Below are 25051 nucleotides of genomic sequence, written 5' to 3'. Positions count from 1 at the left end.
GAACTTATTTTTATCTTGTACTCGCCATAGATTTTAATCAGTATTTCTCAAAAGCATTTGAAAAAGTTATGGAGCCGGAATTGTGGTGCAGCAGTTGAAGTCAAAGCCCATGACACAGGCATCCCCTCTGAGCACTTGTGGAGTCCTGGCTGCTTCTCTTAGGTTCCAGCATCCTACTGATGTGCCTAGGAAGCACTGGAGGGTGGCCCACGAACTCGGCCCCTTGTCAACCATGTGGGAGTTCTACACCCCTGACTTTGGCCTGGCCCAGCCCTGACCACTCTGTCTTTTCAATGCATAAAATAAACATCTTGTTAGAAAAGAAAAATAGGGCCCAGCGCGGTGGCGCAAGTGGTTAAGTCCTCGCCTTGCACGCCCAGGATCCCATATGGGCGCCGGTTCTAATCCCGGCAGCCCCGCTTCCCTTCCAGCTCCCTGCCTGTGGCCTGGGAAAGCAGTCGAGGACGGCCCAAAAGCTTTGGGATCCTGCACCCGCGTGGGAGACCCGGAAGAGGCTCCTGGCTCCTGGCTCCTGGCTCCTGGCTCCTGGCTCCTGGCTCCTGGCTTTGGATCGGCATAGTATCGGCCGTTGCGGCTCACTTGGGGAGTGAATCATCGGACGGAAGATCTTCCTCTCTGTCTCTCCTCTCTGTATATCCGCCTTTCCAATAAAAAATAATAAAAATAAATCTTTTTTTAAAAAAAAGAAAAAAGAAATGAAATGAAAAATAAATCTTTAAAAAAAATGTAAGAGCCACGTCAAAAGGAAACAGAAGTGTTTGAAGGGTCTCCTATCAACCAACATTGGGGTACTCTGAGTATGCAAATAAAGTGTTCAACAAAATAAAAAGCCAGTGAACACAATAATTGGGTATGCTGACTGGAACACAATGAGGCCCAGTTCTCTATTGTAGATGTTGTGTGTGTGTACCCATGTGTGTGCCTTCACACTTTTAAGTTCTCTGTGTGTGGAAAGAATGCATTCCCTTGGTGGATATAAAATCATTTTTTCCAGAGCTAAATATAAGATTCCAACATAAGGGATAAGTTTTTAAAAAAGTTAGTAGATTGCAAATATCACTAGCATGTTGAATTACCCAAAAGAAGTTAATTTATTTAAGGCTATTAAACCGCAAGTTGATGAAGCCCTTATTGTTTTATGTTTTTGTTGAATCACATACATCAATATAAGGCCTCTGGGTATACTCACCAGGCCAGAAACAATTAAGTAAATTATACTCAAGAACAACCTACCAGGCTTTTTATATGTGCTAATCCAATCCTCCCACATCCATCAAGCAAGCATCTAGCCATGTGGATTCTGCACAATAGCCTAAAGGCCAGAAAACTTGGATCCCAGAACATGAACTTCAGAAGTGTAGGTGATCTTTGGACACTCCTTAGCTTAATTGCTTTCCTCTTTCTTTTAATGAACTGGGCCAATCTCCCAACTCTATCCCTGTCTCCCTTTCTCATTTTCCCACCCTTCCATGTTCAGCAATTTAACACCTGATTATTCACCCAACGAACTCAGAGGACATGAACTTAACAAAGGAAGTCTCTTGCAAGCTTTGATAATACATATATTAGAAAAAGATTCAGAAACCATAAGTAAATCCTTCTGCTTTTATTCAGATGCCAGTCTTACAAAAGTATAAAAATCAAATGAATAGATTTCATTTTTATTTAATTAATACATGATACACACTCACCTCTATTGAAAATTTAGTTAAATTCTGTTGCTTCGAGGATTTTGGATAAATTTCCCCTACCTTAGAGATTCCCAACCCCATCTTTCTTTAACTTTACAAGGTCAACTTGATAATACATCATGAGCTGTGTTGGGGATAAAAAAAATGTGCTCTTTATCTTTTATTCTTAAGTTTTAATTTCATGTTGAATCAGGCTTTCAGTTTTGACCTTCACAATTACTACGAAAATCAGATTGCGGTAATTAGAATATTGCAGTAACATCATCTAAAACTAAGGTCTGATTAGTCCATTAACTTAGGCAACCACAATTTCAACTCTTGAGAATGTTAAAGGGAATTCGTTCTAGCTGTGTGATAAACTATCCGTTTTTATGAGAGCTGAAATATCTGTAAAGGGAGAAGGAGTGCTTTTATTTGAGATGTTGTAAGAGCTTAAACGTCTGAAGAAAGAACTGTAAGTAAGTTAAAGGAAACGTGCATTTTCTAAATATTAACTCAGGATCTTCATTGGATACCTACTATCCAAAACTTAAGATGAATTTTTTTGTGTATTGTTTTCTTGGCAAAGAAAAATTACTTTATATTTTAATGTAAATTAATTATTTAATAAAAAAGGCTGGAGAGGACAGAACTTCAGGGCCACTGATTAAAGTTTAAATTTTTCTAGAAATAAAAACATGTTTCTCATGTACTCATTTGGCCTATTTTAACTACCATTTCTCATCTCTGTCCCTTGTATTCAGCATTTTAACCTGGGAGTGTATTTTCCTTTTCCTGTTAAACTCTCACAACTCTTCCAGAGAGCAATGTTTTCGTTCCAAGTCAGTAAATGAAGAGCAAAGCAAAGCCCAGAGCTCCTCAGACGTTAGTTGGAGGACTTGCCCGTAATTTAGAGGTAAAAGAATTCGAGTTCCTTCTCTCATTCTCCACCATTGTTTCTTTCACATCCCTCGAAAATTGACTTAAGTGAAGATGACATAAGGAGGTTTGCTGCTTTTTGAATGGACAGAAAGGTTACATTGGGAATGGAGAAAAACAGTTTATTGGGTGTGTCAGTTGGAATATATAGTTTAACTATAAACACAGCTGTATTAGAAATATTATGAAAAAGCTAAGAAAGGTTCAAGAAATAATCCCTCAAAGACTGACATTTCTACAAAGAAGTGTCAAAGTAAGGATCAAACACCTGCCTTTCTAAACAATAAATAAACTACACACCTTGCAGGAACTCAACAGGAAACACTGAGACAGGAAAACGGGTTTACCTTTCTTTCAGCTGGTGTGAGGCTGGGGGTTGGAGAGCGCGCTGTGAACCTTCTGTGGTCAGACAGTGGAGAGAGGAAAAAGCAAGAGGCTCTGCCTGGGGCAGAGACCGAGGGGGAGAGGTGTGTGTGCGGAGAGCGGAAAGGCAGGCAAACCGAGGAACAGACCATGTTTGCACTTTTGTGTCTGGCTTGCTGAGCAGAGAATGCGTTCACATCACCCATGCCGTGGCATGTGTCAGAATTCTCCACAGCAAGTGCCCGGTTGAGCAGTTAAGACTCTAGTTAGGTCACTTGCATGCTCAGTCCCTGCAGAAAGAAACCATTGTGGCAGAGGCACTGCTCCATCCAACAGAGGAAATTCTTAGCCTGTTAACTGGCTAGCTGTTAATCATCGGCCACCCAAAAACTGATGGACACCTGGATGGAATAGAGAGAGCCGCACAGTGAAACCTGTTCTTGGGGCCAGGAACAAACTAGCCACTGGCAGCATGCTGAGCTCCCACTGCAGTAACTCTTACTTGAGGAAATCGACAGGGGCATTAGCGTATGTTGACCTCACTGGGCCCTTTCCATCTTCAAGGGCCCAGCAGGTAATTCCCCCAACAGCGCTGTCTTTCTGCCCACATCGCCACAGCCAGCACCACCATACTGTGGTTTCTTCCCTCTTGTATCTTTATAGGCCTCCTCTTCCACAGGATCCAACGCACACACCTGTCCACCCACTCCCCTTCAGTCAGGGCAATGGGTGTCGAGCAGTAACTGCATTTAAAAGGTGAATTACGACATCTGAGTGAAGAGTTATAAAGCCTTCAAATGAAAATCCACACTTTAAGAAAGGGCAACTTCACTTATTTCCTTTTATCAATCCAATACCCATCAGTTAATTTTTCAAATTACCAAAAAATACTCTAGAACAAAAAGAGATTGCAAATGCATAATTTATTTAATTTTTTTTTAGAAATTAATTCTTTTTGGAAACTGTTCTTTGCAAGGCAGGGTGACAAAGGGAAAGACAGAGAAAAGGAGAGAGGGAGAGAAAAGGAAAGCTACAGAGAGAGTGATCTCTCACTTGCTAGTTCACTCCCAAAGTGTCCTCAACAGTTTGGGCTGGGCCAGGCTGCAGCAAGGAGTTAGGGCCTCTCAAGTACTTGGGCCCACCGGCTGCTACCTTCCAGTCTCATTGGCAGGAAGTTGGATTAGAAGAGAGATGGGTCGCAATTCCAGCTCCTCTGATAAAGGATGCAACCATCCCAAGAAGTGGCTTAACCCACTCAGCCACAACACCCACCCTTCAAATTTCTTATGGCAAAATAAAAATACATTACTAAGAAAGTCGCATTCTACATTAAATACATTATAACACTGACAATAAATAAAATCATTTTAAAAAGCTAGTACATGGTAAAGGTTCTGAAATACACTTTATACGTGGGTCAACACCTGATTCTGAAAATATAAAAATTGTATATCCTTCTTTTGAAAAGCATTTAACTTTTCTATTTTAAAAAATTATCAAAAGTGCTAGATATGCTTCCATTTTTCTATATACATGTTTCATATTTAAAGCAACTATAGCACAACTTCAGACTTGTTTTAAAAATTAAAAAAGAGTAAATGGGGGTATGAGACACACTCTATATTGCCTTCAAATGAAACCTTGACTTTCTGGGCCCAGGGAACGGCAGGGAAGCCACTGAGTTCACAGCCAATTAAGGCTGCTGCCTGCCCAGCACCATCACCTGCATCTTTTCTCAGGAGAGGAGATGACTCTTGGCCTGCTGCTTGGGAGAGTCTTTCTCTGTCTCTTCTTCTTCATTTGCAGAGGAAGAACACTCCAGAAAAAACATTTTGACATTGAAATCCTTGCCAACGCTGAAACTCTTCTGAAGACTGGAACATCCTGCACTGGATTTGCACCCGGACGCCAGGCATCTAATTCCAGATGGAAAGGACAATTCATTTTGGTCACTCCGTTTGTTAGCATTTTTTGAGGTAGGATAATTTCCTTGTTTGTCTGGAAACTGCCATGGTTATATAAACGATGCCTGTACTGGAAAAGGTTCTAATGCCTTTTCCGCATTCTTCCAGTTATGAAAATTTTCTCTGTACCACTCAACTGGTGAAGAAAAAACACAAAAATTAAAAATTAAACACTAAACATCAGTTAACTAACATTTACTGAGTTCCTGCTAAGTACAAAGACTCTTGTCCAACAACTAGTCACTAGATGAGGGCTATCTGATGAATGACACATGCAATTAGATTTGGAAATTTATAGTCAAGTTAATCAGAAGACATTTTCTTATTTGAAACATTTAGAATTCAAAATCAACCTTGCTTTTTTTCTTTGAACTTAAAATTTGTTTCAATGCTTAGCTTGCCGGTATAACTATTAAGACATTCTGATTTAAAGGATTAAAAGTAGGAGATAAGTCATTTGTATTGCTTTTAAAGCTATTTTCTAGAAAAAAGTATAATACGTGGTCATGTGAGTAAAATATCACTGCGCCGGAGGCATAGGCAGATGATATGAATTTCTCTCCAATGATATATTCTTGTATGTTGCTAAACTATCAGTACACTTAAGCTATCAGATTAATTTTCCTTTTAAATGTTGAGCACAAGTATTTTCTATTTCAAGGCCTGAAACAAAGCTTCTTTCCCCTCCATATGGGTATTGTTTACTCATAAACATTTCTAAATAAAACTTTAACATACACTTGCAGATTTTACACACACTTTAGCAGATTTATTAGCATATAATGAGTTTGCTGCCCACCAGCTTGCCTCAATAACTCAACATGCTCAGAGACGGGCTACATTTCAGCAGATCCAAGATGCGCCAACCCTAATGTGGGTCATTATTTTACATGCCAAAAAGAAAGGTCCTGTGAGAATTCCAAAACGTTACGGGTTATAAAATACCTATCTCCCAGGGGTGCGAAGAAGGTGAAAAGAAAGCCCTCAGAACCAATGAAATAGGAAAACTTGACCAGAAGGCAGTCTACAAAATTCAGGATGGTTAGGAAATATGGGATGTATTCAACACATGATTCATCACAATATTCTATGGAATGTGTACAGTGTTCTAAAAATAAACTGCTTTTCATTTAAATCTTTCTGAATCTTCCCCAAAACAACCAATTTATAACATACTTGTTTTCTTTATTCCTTCTTCCCAAGGCACTTTAGGTCTCCATCCTAAACCATGTATTTTTTCTGACTTCATTGGATATCTCATGTCATTGGTAGGTCTTGGAAAACAGAACAGAAATGACATTATGGATACATGTCCAAACTTAAATACTAGGAGACATAATGTGTACCAATAGGTCTTTACCACAATGCAATTTTTTTTCATAACAATATCCTAATGACATGCATGCTTGTCATAGAAAATTTGCAAAATAAAATAAGAATCTGCAGCTTCTGACACCTACTCCTCCCTGTGGCTTATCCGGATCTTTCCTTCAGCCATAAGCTAAGTATGAGGATTAGTGAATGGCATCCGGAAGGCCCTTCATAAATGTCTGATAAATGAAGACATGAATACGTATAACTTTACGAGAACTTTTCTATGCCAGCACCTGGGTCACATACTTTTTATACATTATAATTAACCCCGAAAAACTTTTATAGGCAAGATGCTATTAACCCTATTTCACAATGGAGAAAATCTCAGGCTTAGAAAAGGTTAATGACTTTCTTTAAGTCACATATAATAAGTAATAGTGCTACCTAACCCATATGGTGTTCATAATTAGGAAAGAAATGTATTACCAAAACATTTGAAAGAGATAGATGATTTCGGGTAAGTCTATATAATTTACAGTTTTACAACTACTGATGGTTTCACAATCCTTCTCCACCGTTGCAACTTGTTACTCACCTATCATTAACATAATCAACCCAATTTTCCGTTTCAGACTCTGAATTGGTCTCTTTGATCTGTCAAAATGGAAAAGGTTTTTGAGTCAAACTATAAAATGAGACCAGAGAATAACAATGCTACTCAAAGCTGGTTAAAAAAAAACAAGAAAAACAACTGCCTCCAAGTGTAAGAGACAGCTAAAGTGAGCCTCATTTTTGTCACCTAAATTCCATCTGAGGCTAAGAAAGAATACACAATGCATAAAATGTAGGAAAACATGAATTTTCTCAACTTTTCATTACCTATCTGGGTCCCTCTTCTAGCAAACTCTTACACATATAACTGATGTTCCCTGAAATAAGACTTCATAACCATACTTATTTTACACAGGGATAGTACTGCTTCTTGATTCTAGGACACACAATTACGTCTTTTCTGAAACTGAGATAATTTCTTTCTGGTATGTTTTACAACTAGAATATTAAGTTAATTAAGCAGAATAAGTGATACAACTTCAAGACACATATGGTACACTCCATTATGAACTTCATTTCCTACGTATTTACTTTTAAATTAAGTAAGCTATACTCTTGATATACACTAAATTTAGTCACAATTCTAAAAGAAACAGAAGAAATAACACACCAGTTGTATTAGTTCTTTGGCAAGCTGGACGACTGACATTTCAAAATTAGTTCCAATGTTATAAATTTCTCCTGGTTTTCCCTTTTGGAGGACAGTGAGAAATGCTTCTACTACATCAGCAGCATAAAGAAAATTTCTTCTTTGAAGCCCTGATCCATGAATGCAGCTAAAAAGAGTAAGCAAAGCAGAATCAAGACATGTTAAAGAGAAACCTCTCCCATACCAGCCTAAAGCAATAACCCACACAACTCCAGGAAAGTCAATGCTCAAGGGTTCGGAAATCTCTGACTGAAAACCCAAACTCTCCTAGCTCCACTGGCTGAGGACGTTCAGTGAGAATTAGCAAACACATGTGACCTCTGAGAAATGTTTACTCATTGATTTTATGAAATACATCCTTTGATAAAGTCAAATTACATAGACATAAATTCCCATGCTATAGCTCAAAGTTCTATGATAGGTCATTTAAGAGCTGAATTGATCTTGGTAAGTAAATTATAATGATGAATTATACAGTATAATCTTTTTGAAAACCATGACACTACATGAAGAAGAGTTTCTTAAATTTGGTGAAACATGGAGGCCCACGGCCTTAAACTGTCAGGTTTCTCATTATCAGGAAAGGCTGTCACCAAGTTCCACCAAAGACATACCAGAAAAGCATAAAGGCACCAAGAGAAATAACAACATACCATTTCCTGTTGTGCTGAAGTAGAGATATGAATTTTGGAATAACCTAAAAGAATATTTAAATACTATTTTAGACTTTGCAAGTGAATTCATTAATATGAATCCTAACTCCGCATAGGATCAAAAAATATACAAATAGATAAATTTAAATTCTTCTACTAAGAATCCATGAGAAACATACTCTTCAGTAAACAAAAGGAACCTAAGAGTTTTGTTGTTCAGAGAGGCGGTTATCCTAAGATAAAACATGATGCTTAGTGAATAAGCCAGTCCCCAAAAGACAAATACCATGTATTCTCTGATCTGTGGTAACTAATACACAGAGTACAAAATAAAATGTAGTCTACATAAACTAGATTGGCATGTCAAGATTTGATCACTGTTTACAGCTTTACTTTTCTAATTGTTATTTGTTGAATTTTTATAGCAAAGCCTACAATTGTGAAGTGAACTCAAAGTATGTAATTGTAAAAATTAAGAAAGGGGCCCGGCAGCATGGCCTAGAGGCTAAAGTTCTCACCTTGAATGCACTGGGATCCCATACAGGCACCGGTTCTAATCCCGGCAGCTCCACTGCCCATCCAGCTCCCTGCTTGTGGCCTGGGAAAGCAGTCAAGGGCAGCCCAAAACCTTGGGACCCTGCACCTGTATGGGAGAGCTGGAGGAGGTTCCTGGCTCCTGACTGCGGATCGGCATAGCACCGGCCGTTGCACTCACTTGGGGAGTGAATGATCGGACGCAAGATCTTCCTCCCTATTTCTCCTCCTCTCTGTATATCTGACTTTGTAACAAAAATAAATAAATCTTTTTAAAAAATTAAGAAAAAAAAAAGAAGAGGAAGAAGAGAGAGTTTGAGGGTGGGTGGGCAACGTGGGCAGGAGGGAGGGCATGGTGGTAAATAGCATTATATTTCTAAATCTGTAATAAGTTGACCACCTTATATAAATAATCTAAAATAAAAAACAGTCATGGAAACATGCAGGTGCCCTCATGCTTGTTTTCTCATCAGAGTTTATCTTTGTGTGGAGTTCAGACAGGTGGGAAGCCTATCTTATTATTGCTTTGCATATAAGCACATACTTACTAAATGCTGGTGCAAGCTACACAAAAAGTTTCCTTGAATTTACAAAAGTTACTAAATTTATAATAACCGTGTTAAGAAGCAAAAAGCTATTAATACCATCATCCATCCTATGGCCCTCTCCCTTGGGCAAACAGAGTGATACCGCCAGCTGGCAAGTGAAAACCAGGCTCTAAATTTAGGCAGAACAGGCAACAGTTATGGAAAATTGAACTTAATGATACAAAACCAACTGTGCAGGCATTTTTAACTTTTTCATTACATTTCCTTATTCACTACTTACTTGTTTCTGGAAGGTATTTAAGCCTACAGTAACAAAACGAGTTGGGGCACAGTAAAACAGCTGGCAGCAAGTCAGACTGTCTAAGCCTTGTGCATCTCTGTCTCACCAGCTTTTCGTCACTTGCTGCTTTTCACTTTCACTGTGTCTCCCAGTCTGCTGACATGAGTCAGTCTGACTGCAACCGCAGAGCTCTGGCTGCACTGGCAGACGTCAGCATCTTCCACAGTGTGCTAAGGCCCAGGAGAACATACTGCTTTTCACTGACAATGAAAAGCTTCACTAACTTAAGGACAATGATCATCAAACAGCCTAAATAAAGTCACACCAGTTGGTGTGAGGCTGAGACTTCAACTCAAATCCTCCAACTAAGTAATGGAATTTGGATATGGCCTTTGCAGTGCTTTATTATTATATATAAACAAAACATGAGTTATTCTAGAACAAAACTCAAGATAAATTATTTTAAATGATGAGATGTTACTGTCACTAAGACCCCTACACATTCAGAAGCGAAATTTACCTTCTCTGGATACTGATGTGGTCCATACACGTTACTGCTTCTTGTGATAACAACTGGAAACTTCAAGAGTATTCAACGTTAAGGTAATGGAAAGACCTGGTAATACTGAGTATTTCAAAGATAAGTACATTTTCAAAGACAAACATCTCTGTCTAGATAATTCCATATTTCAAGCCTTAAGAGATTATTTTCTAATGTGAGGCTCCTTGAAATACTGGACAGGATGGACTTGAGGACAGAGTCTCATTGGACAAGGGGAGGATCACTGTAGGAGGATGCAGGCTGCAGAGTCTGGCAGTGGACCACTCAGGACCGGCCCACTTGACTTCATCACACACCACCTCTAGGATTCTGCATCTGCTTAGATACAAAACTCTAAATGGGACGTCTCCGCTATCTTAACGCTTAAAAATGAAGAGTTTCCATGAAGGGGGACAAGAACAGTGTTACCGGGACACAAAAGGCAAAGAAATCATTAAGAAATTGATGGTGTGCCTTCCTGACCCATCCCTGCTAACTCACCAAGACAGTGAGGAGCCAAATGTAAGGGATCTGGGTCGAAGGCTCCTACAGTGAGCAGAAAGGAAAGTCTACAGCCCCGCTGCACCCCTGCTACAGCCCCGCCGCACCCCCACTAACCCCTGCTGCACCCCCACCTCACCACACCCCTACTGCCGAGAGGAACCAGAGAGCTGCATCATGCAGAGGGAAGCACGGGCCAGCAAAGAGAGCCTGTCTTCTCTCTGTCTTCCCCTAATGCTCCATCACAGGATGTCAACAGGATTTCTCACTACAGTTGTAACACTCTACCTCTCACTGACAAAGGAAGAGCATATTTTAAAGCTATGCCTTAGGAGGGGCTTTATGCACACAATACACAAGATCCATTTTCACATTCTTTAACACATGACATTTCCCCCTCAGTTTGTGTCTTTTACTCTAAACATGAATGTTGACTTGGGGTTTAACATTTAGTCCAAAGGAACATGCCTCCAGAGTGACTGAGACCACGCCTTACCTTGTAGCGTTCCCAGTAGGACTGCAGAAAACACTCGGCAGCCGCTTTGGATGACGCATACGGGTTTGTGGGTTGCTTGGGAGATGACTCATCAAATTCCTGATTTTCAGAAAACAAACTTGAAAAATTATCATGTAAACTTTATCAGTAGGAATATCAGAAAGCATATTACAAACTTGAAATGTCAATCCCCACACTTTAAAAGCCATTAAATGACCCCTCTGCGCCTGGCATTTTTCAAAGTGCTTGTGCTAACTTCTCCAATGCTCACAACAAGCCTACAGGGTGGGCACAGAGGGCAGCAAGTGCAAACACCTTGAGTCTGAAAGATCCCCAAAGGAATCGCAAGCAGGTTCTGTGACGAGACAGAGGGCAGGTACGACAGAGGGCAGCTGGGAGGCCAGGGCCTGTCAGATGGCAGAGCCACGGGGGGAAGGGCCCCCAGCAGGGCCTGGGTGCAGTAATGCCATAATACTGTCTGCTTCCCAGAACTGGTTGGCAGTGCCTAGCAGGTGGGAAGGAAGCTGTTATCCAATAAAAGCTGTAAGGAGAGCGGTCAGAGGCTGCTGCTTCTGGAAAGCAGAGGTTGAGCAGAAATGGTCAGGGTCTGTTTCTCCCTGTTCTGTTCTCTGGTGAAGTCTGATTTTTTTTTTCAGGGTGTGTGTGATGCAGTAAAATGAAGAAAATATTTACTAATAAAATAAATAAAACAAAATAAGGTCACTGCATACTGTCAAAAGTAGAGGCTGGAGAAGGGAACCATCTTTCTGGGGACAAAGTCTAGTGTTCATGATTTGGATTTCTACAACAACGTCACACTCCCTCTTTGACAGGTCCATGTACTTTCCTCACTGGAAGAGAAAAGTGAGCAGGTGGAAGGGGCGGCGCCACCTGAGTGACGGGTGCATCGCTCTGTGGGAGTGATGTCCATCTCCGTAAGAGGAAGAAGGCAGGAAGCCTGCTGCTTTCTTGCCGACCTGTCTGCTGAGGCTTAACTGGTGCTGAGACTGGGCTGCCATTTCCCGCTGCGGGCAGCATCAGCGGATCGGGACAGAAGAGGACAGCACCAGTGTGGGTAAGAAGGCAGACCTGCGTCCCAGCCCGAGCTGCTCTTACCTTGTCAAGGCTCCCACCATACACCTCATCTGTGCTGACGTAAATAAATTTTTCCACTCTGGCTTCATGAGCAGCACTGACCAGCACGTGAGTGCCATAGACATTAACGTATGTGAACTCAAAAGCACGGACAAATGAAAGATCTACAAAGCAAAAGGACAAAGAGAATGAGTCCACCCAAAGAACAAAGGAGAGATGCAGCTGCAAGGAAAGTGCTATTCATTTTGTTTATTGCAATAATTTTAGGAAAAATATACACATACTTTTTGGTCATATCTTTCAATCTAAATCACAAAGTGTATGTAAATTTCTAGAACCCTGAAAACTGTCAATGCTAAATTCATAGAAACTTAATTTTTATTCTTAAAAAAAAAAAAAAAAGATAATAAACAGGGCTTGGCACGATGGTTAATCTTCCAACTCCAAGCACCAGGATCCCATATGGGCGCCAGTTCATGTCCTGACTGCTCCATTTCCCATCCCACTACCTACTTGTGGCTTGGGAAGGCAGCAAGGATGGCTCAAGTCCTTGGGACCCTGCACCCATGTGAGAGACCCAAAGGAGGCTCCTGGCTCCTGGCTTCAGATTAGCTCAGTTCCAGCTACTGCAGTCATTTGAGGAGTGAGCCAGTGGGTGGAAGATCCTTCTGTCTCACATTCTCTCTGCCTCTCAAATAAAAATAAACAAACCTTTAAAAAAATAAGAAAATAAAAATGATATGCCTATATTTAAAATGCTATTAAATTTTTAAAAAGCAATTTGAAACTACAAAGTTCTGATATTAGAAAGCTAAGCTTTCAGATCAAAAGTGCTGGGTAAATTATTTACAAATAAACTCACTTCAAAAGAACTTCTACCTTTCTGGCCATGAAAGTGCAGGGAGTATAGAGGCATTTCTTTTTTTCATTTTGGAAGATGTATTTATTTTTATTGGAAAGGCAGATTTACAGAAAGAAGGAGAGACAGTAAGATCATCCATCCTCTGGTTCACTCTGCAAAGGCTGCAACAACTAGAGTTGAGCTGATGAAAGCCAGGGGCCAGGAGCTTCTTTAGAGTTTCACATGCAGGTACAGAAGTCCAAGGACTCGGGCTCTCACCCAATGCATTCCCAGGCCATTAGCACAGAACTGGATCTGAAGTGGAGCAGCCAGAACACAAATTGGCTCCCATATGGAGAGCTGGTGCCACACGATGGCGGATTAGCCTGCTATGCAACCGCACTAGTCCCTAAAGGAGACTTTCTTAACTGTCTCACAATTCAGAAGCAGTTATGGGAAGAGACTGAAAATTTTTACTATACAAAAATACTTGCAGAGTTAGCCAAACAAAAACAAACTATAAACAAAACAAAAACACATAACAAACTGGAAAATATCTTATCAGATTAATCTATTTAATCTACAAATAGCTTCTAAAAAATAACCCTTCTCCCAATAAAAAACTCAGTAGAGGGAGACATAAATAGTGACAGAGAAATACAGTCACTAAGCTTACGATATTCAACTTTACTTAAAGAAGGAAAACACAAGTTAAAAACTCCAAGATACCATCTGTTGCTTAGCACACTGGCAAAAATTTTAAAACTTGACAATATGGGAGTTGGCAGTATGGTATAATAGGTCAAACTACTACCAACATTCCATCTGAGTACTGGTTCCAGCTCCCTGCTAATGTGCCCCAAGTACCTGGGCAATGCCACCCACAACGGAGACACATCGTTCTTGGTTCCTATCTTTAACCTGGCCCAGCAGGGACAACTGCAGTTTTGGGGAGTGAACCAGAGAATGGGAGATCTCTGAATCTGTCTTTCAGCTTTGCCTTTCACGTACACACACACACATACAGAAACCTGCAAAACAAAGAGCAAATAAAGATGTGTATTGCTTGAGAAGGCCAATAAGACTGCTGTAACTGTTTTTTTTTTTTAAACTAGACCCTAAAATTAAAGAATATAAAGTTTTCTTTAGGACTCTTTCTTTTCAAAGATTTATTTTTTTACATATGGAAAGGCAAATTTACCAAGAGGAGAGAGAGAGAGAAAGACCTTCTATCCACTGGTTCACTCCCCAAGTGGCTATAACAGCTGGAGCTAAGCTGATCCAAAGCCAGGAGCCAGAAGCTTCTTCCTGATCTCCCATGTGGGTACAGAGTCCCAAGGTTCTTTGAGCCATGCTCTGCTGCTTTCCCGAGTCACAAGCAGGGACTTGTACGGGAAGTGGAGCAGCTGGGACATGACCCAGTGCCCATATACAATCCTGGCAGTTGCAAAGCGAGGATTTAGCAACTAAGCACTGGACCCAAAGTTATCTAGAGGACTCTTAAGCAAACAGACCAACACATAAATATTCCCTAGTTCTATCACCTGAAAACGCTTGGAAGAAATGTCCAGTCAGTAGCAGTGGACCATTAGTGCGGATTCTAAATACCATTTTTCACTCAAAAAGAACTAGGGATCCTTAGAGAAATGGTTGATTCAGACTTAGGAAGAAACACTAAAATAAGCCTAGAACATATTGTGTTCTTACTACACACAGTAAGATGGCAGAAATAAACCCAAACATAGCAACAAGCTAAAGCCAGAGGGGAATATTAAACACAACTATTGTAATGTCAACAAGGACACAGGAAGAAGTTAGAAGAGGCTGTTTAAGAAAATTGAAGAGGCTAGGAAACCAACTCACTGTAATAGAATTTAGGAGATAAATAATAAAAAGAATCAGAATTAAACCTGACTCTTCTGTAGGCATAAATGATGTCATTAAAATATTGCTCTGCGAATCTCTAATATCCCAGAATATTAGCAATGCAAAATAATGATGGCTAGTGGGAATGGGAACCAAAATAAGACAGAATTCCAGGTAAATATAAATAGATGTGACAGTGCATAAATGTGGCTAAAGTGCATGACCCAAGATCAGAGCAAATGTTTTGTTGGACTTTAAACTTTGCTAAATCATGACACATGTGCAGTTTGTAGGAAACCATGCAAAGAATGAAGATAGCTTATGTAAATTCCAAATGAACAGAAGAAAGAGAATAAAAAAAAGTCCTCAGCTGAGTCTTGGATAAAATAAGCAATAATTTAAAAATAAAAAAGGAACTAAATTACAAAGGCAAGGAAGAATTTTTTTTTTAAATCAAAAGGCAAGCACAGGAACAGAAGAACAGCATATGAGAAATTGACAGAAATAAACAGAACATATCGACAAACTCAAATGTAAAGGTAGGCATCAAGGATGGTCTGGGATGGTTTAAAAAAAAATCCAACTACATGTTGCTTACAGGGCATGTGGCTAAACTCTGAAGCTAGAGAAAATTTGTAATAAAAGGATTTTAAAAGACATATAATGCAAATACTAATAAAAAAGAAAGTGATACAGTTATATTAATGCCAATCAAATTCAAGAGAGTACATGTAAGGCCCGGTGGGGAAGCCTAGTGGCTAAATCCCTTGCCTTGCATGAACTGGGATCCAATATGAGCACCAGTTCATTTCCCTGCTACTCCACTTCCCATCTACCTCCCTGTTTTTGACAAGGGAAAGCAGTGGAAGACAGCCCAAAGCCTTGGGACCCTTCACCCGTGTGGGAGATCAGAAAGAAGCTCCTGGTTCCTTGCTTCAGAACAGCTCAGCCCCAGCTGCTGCAGCTACCTGGGGAGTGAACCAGTTGAGAGAAGATCTTTCTGTCTCTCCTTCTCTCTGTATATTTGGCTTTCCAATTAAAAAAAAAAATCTTTTTTTTTTTTCAAAGATTTATTTTTATTATTTTTGTATTGGAAAGGTGGATATACAGAGAGGAGAGACAGAGAGGAAGATTCCGTCCGATGATTCACTCCCCAAGTGAGCACAACAGGCCGATGCTATGCCGATCCGAAGCCAGGAGCCTCTTCCGGGTCTCCCACGCGGGTGCAGGTTCCCAAAGCTTTGGGCCGTCCTCGAATGCTTTCCCAGGCCACAGGCAGGGAGCTGGAAGGGAAGCAGGGCTGCCGGGATTAGAACCGGCGTCCATATGGGATCCTGGGCGTGCAAGGCGAGGACCTTTAACCACTTGCGCCACCGCGCCGGGCCCAAAAAAAAAAATCTTAAAAAAAAATACTACCTTTAAGAGAATACACATCACCAAGGAAGAAACATATTACATGAAGAAAATGTTTAATTTACCAGAAATGATCAAGAGTTTTACAGAAAATGCTTAACCAACTTAACCTAAGGACAAAGAACAGTGACTTCAAAATTGGCACAGTAACATTCTTTTCAAGCCCCATAATATTGCTCAGAAAGCAATTATGCAATGATCCAAAAGCAAACTGTAGCACCAAGGACTAGAATTACACAGTATGTTATCGAGTCACATTCATCTAGGCTAGATATCAATGGCAAAAAGAAAATTCACACAGTTGTAAATATCTGAACGTTGGTGTAACCCATGAATTAAAGAAAAAATCAGAGTCCTAAAAACAAGAGATAACATAAACAACTTAAATAACTTGTGAAATTCAAATAAAGCAGCACTCCAAAGTAAATTTAAAGCCTAGGGAATGGGCATTGCGGTACTATGGGTAAAGTCTCAACTAATATCAGCGACCCGCATGGGTGCAGGGCTATCCTGGCTGCTCTGCTTCCCATCCAGCTCCTGCTGCTGGCCTGGGAAAGCAGAAGATGGTCCAAGTGCTTTACCCTTGTCGCCCACATGCAGACCTGGATTTAGCCCCTGGCTTTAGCCAGGCCCATCCAGGCCCATCTATGACAGCAGCAGCCACTCAGGGAGTGAACCAGTGGATAGAGAATCTCTTCTCTCTGTGTGCCTCCTTCTCTGTAACTCTGACTTTCGAATGAACAAAACAATCTTTTAAAAAATTATATCCTAAACATATAAAGATATGCTTAAAATTAGCTTTTATCATAATTTAACAGAAAGTTAGATATATCACAGAAAACAATGTAGAAATATTAATACAGGAAGAGTAGAAATTTATTACATTAAAAAAAAGACGAACAACATCAAAGACACCTTTTTCTAAGAGATAGGTGGGCTTTCTTTGTTGGTACCAAGAATTAAAAAGTGACAGTAATGAAGAGAGCGGGATATTGATAAGGACAGACAAAAAGTGACAGAACAGAGTAGAGCCCCAGAAGACAGCCAGACACACTGGACACGTGCTTTATGATAAGGCAGTTCTGTGGAAGGGCCACGTCTTTTCATTCAGTAACGCTGAGCGAAGTGATATAGATGGAGGGAGGAATATGAGAATATGTCTGTGACCTGGAAGTAGGAGAAGTGATCATAGGCTATTTACCGAGAGCACCCTTATTTTAAAAAAAGAAAAAAAGGCCAATAAGGCCCAGCATTTAAAGGTACAGGTACACCAGTTACAGCCACGCCAGCGATGACCGCATTCCATACGGGTGCTGGTTCCAGGCTGGTTGCTCTACTTCCTATCCAGCTCCCTGCCCATGGCCTCGGAGAAGCAAAGGAAAGATGGTCCAAGTGCTTTGGACTGGCCCATTCCTGGCCATGGTGGCTGTCTGAAGAGCGGATGGATCTCCCTCTCCCTCTCTGTGGAGCTCTGATTTTCAAACAAGCAAGTCATTTTTAAAAAATGGTTGATAAACTGAGCAGCACTGAAATGAAGACAATTCACCAATCACAAGACACCATTAAGAAAAGTGAAATGGCAAGTTTTAGATTAAAGGAAGATAATTGCAAATGGTACAAATCAACAAGAGACTTGCAAAGATTTCTGGGGAAGAAAACAGCAACCCATAAAAAAGATGAAAAAGGTCAAGAAACTTTTCAGAGGATGTACCAACAATAAAGGACAATAACCCAACACACAAATGCTCAGTAATAAAAAAAAGCAAAAGCTCAGGAGACTGGTAGCAGCAACCATTGACAAGTCATTCATAAAGAGCTCAGCGGAGAGCACCAATGCTCTATTACCGACCAAGTTGAGAGACTTGCTCTTTCAGACGGGAGGTAACTGTGTTTGTCCACACAGTGTGTAACAAGCACAAAGAGATAAATGCAAAGAGCAGAGAAAGAGAAACACATATTAGGACACTTCATACATGCCAACAGAGGAAACAGGTAAACTTTCAATAAACAATACAGGTATACTTGATATTCACATGGAAAAAATTACATAAGGAAAAGACATAAACTCAGCTACACTAAAATTAAGAACACCAGCTCACGAGCCGTGGTGCAGCATGTTAAGTCACCACCTGGATGTCCAACACCCATATGGAATCAGTAGTTCAAGTCTCCTCTGTTCTGTTTCTGAGCCAGTACTCTGTTACTTTGCCAAGGAGCTGGCAGAGGAAGGCGCCCACGTGGGAGACCCAGATGGGATTTCCTGGTTGTTTTGAGCATGGCCTAGCCCTCGCTGTTATAAGCAGTTGGGAATGAGTCAGCAGGTGGAAGATCTCGCTTTCCCTGTCTCTCCCCACCTTCCAAATAAATAAACATTTTAAAAGTAATATGAATTAATCAAAACACACTGCCAAAAAGGTGACAAACCTGAGCAGAAAAAGATATTTGTGATACATATAATAAAACACAGCTAGTATCTACTTCTCTTCATTTTTCTTATTGAAACTTCTCTTTTCAAGAGGATAACAACCCAGTTCAAAAACAGAGAAATACTCCAACAGCATTTCGCAAAAAGAGTTCAACTTACTAAATTAAAAAGATCAGTCTTAGGGGATACAGGCTGATCAGCTACCCATGGCACCAGCATCCCATATGAGTCCCCGTTTGAGTCCTGGCTGCTCCACTTTCAATCCAGTCCACTCCTTATAGTCTCAAAAGGTAGCACCCACATGGGAGACCCAGAGGGAGCCACTGGCTCCCACCAGTTCTGGCTATTATGACCATCTGAGGAGTACGTCAGTGGGTGGAAGATCTGTCTTCCTCTCTGTAACTGTGACTTTTGAATTAAGTCTTCAAAATAAATGAATAAAAAAAATCAAAGTATTCAATCTTGTCAGTAATCAGGGACAATACAAATGACAAGAGATCACTACATAGTGATTGGAAAAAATGGAAAAATTGGACAAAACTAAACTTTGGTGCAATGCAGAGTAACAGGAAGTCACACACTCCTGGACTAATATAATTACTTCGGGAAATAGTCTGACATTATCTCAGTATCGAAGCATACCGGTCTTGTAACCCTAGTTACAGATCCGACAGCAGTGTACTGACAAGTGCAATGACACAGGAATAACAACGTTCAGGGTAGCAGGGTTCAAAACTGTCGAAAACTGTAAAGAACTCAAAAGTCCAACAAAAGAAAATCACATCAACGGACATCCTCCCTCAGAGAGTCACATGAAGTGTCTATTTATCCAGCCTCATTACTGGACTTTGGATTTAGGCTCACGAGCCACTGTGGGCAGCAGAGGAAGTTACCAATCAGGACACAAAATAATGCTTACCTACATGTGTTTGTGCAGCAAAATGCAGTACTATGTCTATCTTCTCTTTGTCAAAAAGCCGTTTCACAAAGTGAGAATCACATATGTCGCCCTATGGGAAAAGCAGCCACGAACGTGAGGAGTCACTGGTCGCTCTTACCATCCTTTCGCCATAGCATTTCTCCCTCCCCAGCTCCCAGCTGAACAGAACAGCTTCAAAGTTTAATCACGTAACCAAGGACACATGGTGAAGGTGTGCTGCTCCATCCTCCCAGGGTATTAAGCGGCTGAATTCATACTATTTTTTGCAAGCAAATATAAAACAATGTTTTATTGAGAACCAACTACTTCTAAACACCAAGCTAATTTTTGCATAAAATTCTTGCCAACTTATGAGCAGCATATTTGTCGGGAAAGTTTTTAACACTTCAAAACACTCTGACATATCTACTACAGAGATATATTTAAAGTAAATTTAGTAACTGGAATGACATTTTGCAAACATATTTGGCACAACTAAATAAAATGTTGGTACTTTTGATGTTTATATGTGCATTTAACTACTTTACAAATATAGATTTGCAACAATCCTTTTGTAAATTAACATTTTATGCAGAAAGAATCATGAAACGGTTGCTTACTGTGTTTTTTTGTTTTTGTTTTTAAGTTTTGTGGTTAGAAGAGTTACAGGTGTGGGTGCTGTGGCACAGCTGGTTACACCGCCAGGCTTGGTGTTGGGCAAAGTCCCAGCTGGGTCACGTCTGCTCCAGCTCCCTGCGCACGTGCCTGAACAGGCAATGCAAGTTGGCCCAAGGGATTCTCCCGCCACCCTTGCGGAGACCAGGACAGAGTTCCTGGCTCCTGGCTTCAGCCTGGCCCAGCCCTGCTTGTCCCAGCCATTGGGTAGTAAATCAACAAAGATCTCTCTATTTGTCTCTCTGTGTTTAAAATGAAATTATCTGTTTTTTCTAAAGGTCTTTAATAAGTGTGCCTTCCAAGTTCTTTCTTTCCAAGAAAGATCTTCTAAATGGACTGAAGAAGCACAGTACAGTAATTCCGTACCTGTATAAATTTGTAGTTCACTTTGTGAGAAATGGTTTCAAGATTCTTCAAGCTTGCACAGTAATCGAGCTTAATAAAATATGAGAGCATGGAGGTGAGGCCACACAAAAATAATAACACTAACTTTTCCCACAAAAATACCAATTTAAACACAATAAATATTAATAACTGTTTATAAGAACATGTTCCTTCTATTTACATATTTTAAGTTTCCGATACCTTAGAGTAAAAAACAAGAAACATTGCTACTTTCTCAAAATATATATACACAAATTTTTGTAAACGTCTGCTTTTAAAAATTGTACCTGACATAGGTGACTAGAAAACTTTACAATTTCTTACAGAAAAGGAATTGGTGGCTGAAAACAATTACAACATTAGAAAATTGAACAAAGTATCCCAAGACCAAAAAAAAATTCAGTAATCATACTATACTAAATACTGAATTTATAAAGGATGAGATTTTCTTTTGGTAAAAATGTAGCATTTAAACCAGTACTTTATGTACTACTATAATAAGTGAAGCTTTCACAAGATTTTATATAAGACAAAATGCATCTTGAGCACATGGTTATACAGTTCCCCATGTTGCTAAAGTCAGTAAGTAAAAAGTAAAATATAAACAGGATTCCAGTAGTTTGAAATAATTTAACCGAATTAAAATGCAATTTCAGCGCATGAAACTCATTTTTATATAACTCACCTTGTCCAGATTTATGATCATATAATTTGGATAATCTTCTACCAAGGAGAGAATCACATGTGACGCACTAGGAGGAAGAGAACACATAAATGTTAAAATAGGAATCTCCCTCAATTCTTGAATGTTTTGCTAAACAGCCAATTACCTGGAAATTATCCAAAGACAGCTTTAAATCTTGCCAAGATAACAGAAACAACACAACTATATCCTACACACACACACACACATTCTCTTCAACAGACTTTTCAAGAGTATCCATAAGCAAAATCTTGCACTTCCTTTAGGCCATACAGAAGAGAGAATTTACTGGTTCTGGGTATAAGGAGAAAAACTCAGCCAAATGATGTCCTTCATGTCTGCCTCTAGCGTGAGAAAAAGCATGACCCTGGTACAATGGGCAAACACCCAATCATACTAAAACTATCACGTGCTTTTTTAGGAGATGCAGCTAAAATTATGTAAAAATTAAATGAGCATAAGCACGCTCAGTTGGTCTGTCTATAATTTCCACAACTGCTTTCTCTTGGTAGGGGAACTGGGTGGTATAAACCAGACTCTTTTGTAAAGTGGGAGGGTCTCCAAGGCCAAAGTCGGCTAAAACCACCCTAAGACACACGTCTCTAGTGAATCCTGGCTTGGGGTGACCCAGCAAGGAAGTAGAATCAGGGTTACCGCAGTGTGCTCATTCACTGGATCTTTCAGAAACACACAGGTAAAACACGGGGCTCGGGAGAACAAGGGCAAACAGTGCCGAGGTAGGAAGGTAGAGTTGTGCTTGGCAGCTTCTGCACATCCCTGCTCCACCTCTTCCGCATCCCTGCTCCGCCTCTTCCCGTCCATGTCTGGTCCGCTCATTAAGTGGTCCATTAACCCAAGTGACTGTCAGGTTGGAAGCGCTGATTTGACATGCTAACTAGCAATTAACCAGACCCTCCAATTCACATTCCTTCTTTTCAGACAGGGGGTTTCCTGCGGGCAGGGAGTTTTCTGTTTATTAGTCATACATCTCTGCCTTTGGGGAGCTTACATTCCAGGTGGGGACGTAGGCAGTCCACAGGTAAACACATCTGCCAGGGAAATTCAGGTGGGAGCTCAGCGTGTTAGCTGGGCGGCAGCTGGTGTAGACAGTCAGGTAAGGCCTGTCTGGGGACCTGGTACGTGAATCAAGGCGTGAACTAAGCGGTGCAAACAGTCCCATAGGTAAACGCGAGCACTGGCACCTCAAACTGAGAGTTAAAGCTAAACAGGTGTGGGCAGCAGACGGAATCGGGACATCTGGTTGGAAACATGGGGCTGAGTGTGTGAGTCCCTCCCGTCGGCGAAGGAAGCGCCAATGCAGTCATCCACCCACCCAAAGGATCTTAGGTTCCTTAGGCAACAGCGACTATGGAAGGAGGAGGCAGGAGGCCATGGCCAGGGTCCCGGTGAGGAGGGCTGGGGTGCAAGAGCCAAGTGAGAGTGGCCAGAGGGGTTTGCTGCCCGAGTGCGAGCACAGGCATCAGGAGCCTCGCACGGATCCCAGCTTCCTAAGGCGCGCCCAATGCTAACCCGCGCGTGCTTTCTCTGGGTGTTGACGTGTCATGGCCTGCGTCAGGTGCACGGGGACCCCTGGCCAGGAAGCCCACTGGAACGTCGTGCGGCCCCAAAGAGAGGGGGCAGGCGGTGAGGACCCGGGCCAGGTAGCACTGGACGGCAGCACAGCCCTCAGGGGTCCGGAGGAAGGACGTCTTCGCAGGCCAGAGAGAGGGGTTGGGGGAGATGGCTCTGCTCGGACTTAGGACCCCTGTGCACCCCACCCACCCCCGGCAAGAGCTGGCGAGCAGAAGGAAGGGGTGGGCATTCCTCGGAGCCCCTGCTCAGCCCATGGAGCCGTTACCTACATGAAACCAGCGCCCCCGGTCACCAGGACCCGCTTCGCAAAGCTGCCGGGCCGACCTAGGGGTTCCGCCCGGCCCGCCGCCGACATCTCCCGGCACCGTAAAGCGCGGGGTCCCGGCGCCGCAGGGAAGCGCCGCCGGGAAGCGCCGCCGGGAAGCGCCACCGCGACCTTTTGCGACGGGCCTCCCTCCCCGACACGTCACTCGGGAAGTCGGCGCTGGCTTCCGGAGAGCGGCGCGCCCCGCCCTCGGCCGGGAGGGCGCTCTGCGCACGCGCGAGCGACTCTGCGAGCCAGGAAGGGCAGGAGACCAGGAGGCCAGGAGGCCAGGAGGGCAGGAGGGGGTCGCTGGGGCAGGGCTCCGGGAACGTGTTCCCGACAGGTGTCACCAGCAGCACTTGGGCTTTGCTCCCTAGGACGTCAGAGTTAGGAATGAGCGCCTGCTTGTACTGGAGCTGCGAACGGGAGGGCAGTTTTCTTTTGGCAGAGTGTGGAGATGCAAGGTCGGCTTTTGCAACGTGCGGTTGATAACATCAGAGAGCTCTGGCTGCTTGCAGTCGTGATGATGTTGCCATTGCAGCCTGTCCTGTTACTCTCTCCATTCTTAACTGTGCCCTAATCTGCCACTCCTTGCCGCACCCACCTGTTGGCCAGGCACACTAAGTCTCTAGGGTCTGGCCGCCCCTTCCCCAGGCACCCCCCTCGTCCTTCCCCTGCCTTCCTCTTAAGTTCTCGGCTTGAACGTCAGCCTCTTAGAGCCTCCTTCCTCCATAGCTACAGAGAAAATGGAACCATCTCCCCAGCCCTGCCACACACCCTAGGCTTCATTTTTAATAACACTCATGAAATGCTCATTGATGATATTGCTCCCCACAGTTCCGTGGGGGGTCTTAGATTCCTTCTGTCGTCGCAAGCCCCCAGGACCAGGCCTGGCATAGTGTAAACCACTCAGTACTATTCAGCAGAAGAATTCAAATCTGCCCTCGCACCCGTATGCTTTGGTGAAGCCTAAAACGCATGCTAATAACGGGTCTGCACCATGTGTCACCTACTCCAGCCCTCCTGGGTGGCCAAGTGGCCACGTACATGAAATCTCAAACATGCATACTGTGCGACCTGCAAATTCCAAGATGTGTAATAGAGACCATTCATTGCTAAATTGCAGATAATAATAATAAACAGACCAACTAAAGATGTGTTATATTTTCTAACTTCTAAAACATCATAGACCTTTAAAAATAATGTTCCAACATGGAGTGAGGATTGACACATATTGTATTGTAGTGAATCCTTATTCCTCTTTTCCAGACCACCCGGCCTTTTACATGTCCTCAAGGTGACCCATGGTTCCCAGCCAGGCCGCAGGAGGAGTACTGACCCACCCCAGGGTCATAGAAAGCCTCTTCCTTTGCTTTTACATGGAACCTAGCTTCTGGTACGGTCTGTCGCTCTTTTTGACATCTGAGCTCCTACACATCTGGCTTTGTTAGTGACGATGTTCTTCTGAAAGGTGTCTCTTCAAGACAATAAAAGCACCATGGCATAACAGGCTGAGCCTCTGCTCGCAATGCTCACCTCTCCTGTGAACGATGAAGCTAGTCCCAGCTGTTCTACTTCCTGGGCAGTCCTCAGAACCTCGAGTGCCACTCTCAAGTCCCCAAATATTGACACTTCTGTTTTACTCCTGCTCAACCAGAGGTATTGGACATTTGGTATCTGCTAGGAGACACTCCCTCAAGATTTTTTTTTTCTACACTGTCAAGTCTGTTGTGGAAAGTTGCCTATGT

At 42.0% G+C, this 25051-nt stretch overlaps 1 protein-coding gene across 2 annotated transcripts in view; it reads right to left on the bottom strand.

Annotated features, from left to right (window-relative positions):
- Positions 1-2486: 2486 nt before the first annotated feature.
- Positions 2487-25051, bottom strand: part of TGDS (TDP-glucose 4,6-dehydratase) — a 36899-nt gene continuing 14334 nt past the window's right edge. Inside the window, exons 2-13 of one of the 2 annotated variants that reach the window (XM_040991246.1) lie at positions 23269-23354; positions 21389-21455; positions 20686-20754; positions 19645-19735; positions 12202-12344; positions 11086-11184; positions 10068-10127; positions 8186-8229; positions 7494-7659; positions 6867-6925; positions 6134-6231; positions 2487-5093 (exon numbers count right to left, since the gene is read on the bottom strand). In XM_040991246.1, coding sequence (XP_040847180.1) covers positions 5008-5093; positions 6134-6231; positions 6867-6925; positions 7494-7659; positions 8186-8229; positions 10068-10127; positions 11086-11184; positions 12202-12344; positions 19645-19735; positions 20686-20754; positions 21389-21455; positions 23269-23354 — 1068 coding nt within the window. In that variant the 3' untranslated portion in view covers positions 2487-5007. Of the gene's footprint in view, positions 5094-6133; positions 6232-6866; positions 6926-7493; positions 7660-8185; positions 8230-10067; positions 10128-11085; positions 11185-12201; positions 12345-19644; positions 19736-20685; positions 20755-21388; positions 21456-23268; positions 23363-25051 lie in introns of those variants that run through there. The other variant, XM_040991245.1, reaches the window with a different exon arrangement.

Source organism: Ochotona curzoniae, unplaced genomic scaffold (assembly GCF_017591425.1).
Source record: "Ochotona curzoniae isolate NIBS_2020 unplaced genomic scaffold, NIBS_Ocur_1.0 contig_64, whole genome shotgun sequence".
Classification (NCBI taxonomy): domain Eukaryota; kingdom Metazoa; phylum Chordata; class Mammalia; order Lagomorpha; family Ochotonidae; genus Ochotona; species Ochotona curzoniae.
The sequence above is the reverse complement of the archived record's forward strand: the minus strand, read 5'-3'. Positions and strand labels throughout refer to the sequence as shown.